The sequence below is a fragment of the Aotus nancymaae genome, unplaced genomic scaffold (assembly GCF_030222135.1).
Source record: "Aotus nancymaae isolate 86718 unplaced genomic scaffold, 86718_ANA_hifiasm-v0.15.2.pri h1tg000010l, whole genome shotgun sequence".
Lineage (NCBI taxonomy): Eukaryota > Metazoa > Chordata > Mammalia > Primates > Aotidae > Aotus > Aotus nancymaae.
In genome coordinates, this window is record NW_026988421.1 from 40525425 (window position 1) to 40529121 (window position 3697).

The following is a 3697-nucleotide window of genomic DNA, read 5'->3' on the forward strand; positions in this document are numbered from 1 at the left end:
CTTGGCTTGCCATTTTGTCTTCTTAATAGACTATTAGCAAGTTCTTAGTGCCCTGTGCCAAACATCAAAAATTCAGATAAACTCAGGTTTATGTGTCATACAAGAAAAGTCACATTCTTCCATTTTGTACCTGCAACCAGGGAATCCATGTGGCCATATTCTAGCCATTCTGTGAGTCCTCTGAGCAGCCAGGACAGAAGCATGGCCCAGCCTCCCGAAAGCTGTGTCAGGCCCTGTATGATTAGTCTCATTGCTCCTCAATAAAAGCAATTTCTATGTTTCAAGAGTAAGTCAAAGAAGCATTTAATGGCAATACAAACACTGCATTTTTCAATACCTGGTTAAATTCTTTTTTGTTTTACAATTAGTAATTTACTTACTTCACCTATCTATCACAATACTTAATCCACTGTCTCGTAATTCCTTGTTTGATCATCTGATGCTCTTGCTAGCCCGTGAGCAATGGGTCCAGGAGAGGGTGTGCCTTGCTCAGTGCTTTACATGTGCAGCCCAGCACAATGCCTGATGGCAAAAGCACAAAGCATAAGTGATCAAATAAATATTCTTTTATAATTGATTACTTGAAATTGTGAAAAACAAAATTCACCAGACGATTAAGGAGATGATTTTATTGAGGCTGTTGCAATGAGGAGAATGTCCATTTTGTGAAAGAAAGGGAAGGGGTTCTGGGCTTTTATGGAGTTGGGTAAACAAAGAAGCCATTCTTGAATCATGAGGAGGGACAGAGACAGGTCCTATCTTGGCAAGATTTGAAGACAAGGTGTTCTTTGTCAGTTAGCAGCTATTTCCAGGTTACAAAAGAATAGGGAAAATTCTTAACAGCTGCTGCTTTCCAGAAAGACAAGGCTCAAATAAAGTTCAACATTTTCCAAATGAAATATATAAAGCACTCTCTTGGCTCGGACCGGCAACATGGCCAAACGTACCAAGAAGGTTGGGATCATCGGTAAATATGGGACCCGCTATGGGGCCTCCCTCCAGAAAACGGTGAAGAAAATTGAAATCAGCCAGCATGCCAAGTACACTTGCTCTTTCTGTGGCAAAACCAAGATGAAGAGACGAGCTGTGGGGATCTGGCACTGTGGTTCCTGCATGAAGACAGTGGCTGGCGGTGCCTGGATGTACAATACCACTTCTGCTGTCACGGTAAAGTCCGCCATCAGAAGACTGAAGGAATTGAAAGATCAGTAGACGCTCCTCTACTCTTTGAGACATCACTAGCCTATAATAAATGGGTTAATTTATGTAAAAAAAAAAATATATATATATATATATAAAGCATATAGCACAGAGATTAAGACCACATGATAGCATGCTAGGCACTTATAACTGGCAAAAATTGTTTAGAATAAACAGAAAAGGCAACCTTTTCCTGGACACCATCACTAGAAGTTTCCTGGTGGCAGCTGCTCCCAGGAGTGTCTGAGATCCTTGCCTGCTTCTCACTCTAGGCTGCTCGCTAGGTTCCCAAATGTCAAGGACCCTCACTTGTCTCCCCCCATCAATCACTCTTACCACCTACTTCTCAGGTCCTGTCCCTTGGAGGCTTCTTCGTTATCTAGCACAGTGCCCAAGGTGTCCTGCAGAGTAGGTCCTCTCTAAACATACAAATTATATGAATTTACTTACATATTTAGTTATATAAATTTTAATTACCTGAGTTTAATTTAATAAACATGTAAATTATATGAATTTAATTTAATTATATTAATTTAATGAATGCATGGCCAAGAGCTAAAGTTTTAGAAAATCTAATGTCATACTGATTATTATGGTTTTCTGTATTCATAGGGAAAACAATAATATTTGTGAATCTTTATGACCACAGATTTACTCCACCCTGGAGTCTTTTCCCTGTGTTATATTTTAGAATCATCCTTTTAAAGTATTTTGAATTTTTCTGTTCTAAATGCATTACATTGCACATGTCCACACTTAGGAGGTCTACATCGGCTGGGCACGATGGCTCATGCCTTTAATCCCAGCACTTTGGGAGGCCAAGGCAGGCAGATCACCTGAGGTCAGGAGTTCAAGACCAGCCTGGCCAACATGGAGAAACTCCGTCTCTACTAAAAACACAAAAATTAGCTAGGCGTGGTGGCAGGCACCTGTATTTCCAGCTACTCAGGAGGCTGAGGCAGGAGAATCACTTGAACCCAGGAGGTGGAAGTGCAATAAGCCAAGACCACACCATTGCACTCTAGCTTGGGCGACAGAGTGAAAACTCCTCAAAAAAAAAAAAAAAAATCCATGTCTACTGCTTTCCTACCTATTAGCACAGCCTCCTAAACTTTCCCTGCATTGGTACTCAACCACTTTGCTTTTCCATATCCAGAGTAGTTCAGCATTAGCTGTAGAGTTTGGAGATTTCACTGTGTGAGCCCTTCTCTGGATCATTTATAAATGTTTTAAATAAGATTGAGCCAGACCAATCCCTGAGGAACCCCACTGTGTTTACCCTTTTCCTTCCAAACAAATGTGCATTTCTACTATTCACTTTGTTTCCTGTCTTTAAGCTAGTTCTAAATCTGTGACAAAATACCTTTACCCATCCTATGGTGACAACAATTGCCATTAAGCAATACTTCAGAGGTCTCACAAAAAACAAAATGTCACTGGGGAGACAGAGGCACTTTGTAGTGTGCTGATGTGACACTACCCTCCTCACAGTGGCATTCAAGAACCACTTCACACAAAAGTTAACTATTGTCCCCATAGAAATTCAGGCATAATAGATGATCAACAGATCTGGCGTTCAACACAATATTTCAAACCCAAGTTTCAACAAGGGCATTTATTTCAAATAATGTCAGCTTTTAGTTTAGTAGATGAGGTTTCAGAATTCTGCAGACTTCAACATGAAGATATCTCCATTTAAGAATGTTGCCTGTTTCGGAGTGAGGTTTCATGAGTTGTTTTATGGAAACCTTGGTGGGCTCTGTATGAACTTACAACTTTTATATACATGAATGGAAACAAACACTCTGGCTCAATTTGTACCTGTGCTAAATTTGGCATTCATTAATTCTTCATTAATCACTAAGGAATACCCAAGAGCTACTCTTGTACAGTCCCTTTTCTGCTAACTCCACTGCGATGGAAACTTCTCAGACTATAACACAATTATCTGTTTGGACTTTTTTTTTGAAACAAGGTCTCACTTTCACCCAGGCTGAAGTGCAGTAATGTGATCTCAGCTTACTGCTACCTCCACCTCCCAGATTCAAGTGATTCTCCTGCCTCACCCTCCCAAATAGCTGGGACTACAGGCATGCACCACCATATCTGGCTAATTTTTGTATTTTTAGTAGAGATAGGGTTTCACCATGTTGGCCAGGCTGGTTTTGAACTGGCCTCATGTGATCTCCTGCCTCAGCCTCCCAAAGTGCTGGGATTACAGGCATGAGCTACTACACCCAGAACACACATTTTTCTTTCTTTTTTTTTTTTAAGAGACAGGATCTGTCACTCTGGCTGCCAAGCTGGAGTACTGTGGTGTGATCATTGCTCATTGCAGCCTCAATCTCCTAGGCTCAAGTGATCCTCCCAGCTCAGCCTGCCAAGTAGCTGGACTATAGGCATGGGTCACCATGCCTGGCTGATTCTTTTATTTGTTTTAGTAGAGATGGAGTCTCACTATGTTGCCCAGGGTGATCTCAAATTCCTGGGCTCAAGT

At 41.1% G+C, this 3697-nt stretch overlaps 1 protein-coding gene across 1 annotated transcript; it reads left to right on the forward strand.

Moving 5' to 3' along the window:
• The first annotated feature begins 933 nt into the window (after window positions 1–933).
• Window positions 934–1261, forward strand: LOC105718888 (large ribosomal subunit protein eL43-like). The gene has a single exon (XM_012454703.3). The coding sequence runs from the start codon at window positions 934–936 to the stop codon at window positions 1210–1212; it is 279 nt and encodes a 92-aa protein (XP_012310126.1). The 3' UTR covers window positions 1213–1261.
• Window positions 1262–3697: the final 2436 nt, after the last annotated feature.

What these genes read in the sequence shown, in the direction of transcription:
- LOC105718888 (XM_012454703.3), top strand. Translation starts at nt 934, where the DNA reads ATGGCCAAACGTACCAAGAAGGTTGGGATCATCGGTAAATATGGGACC.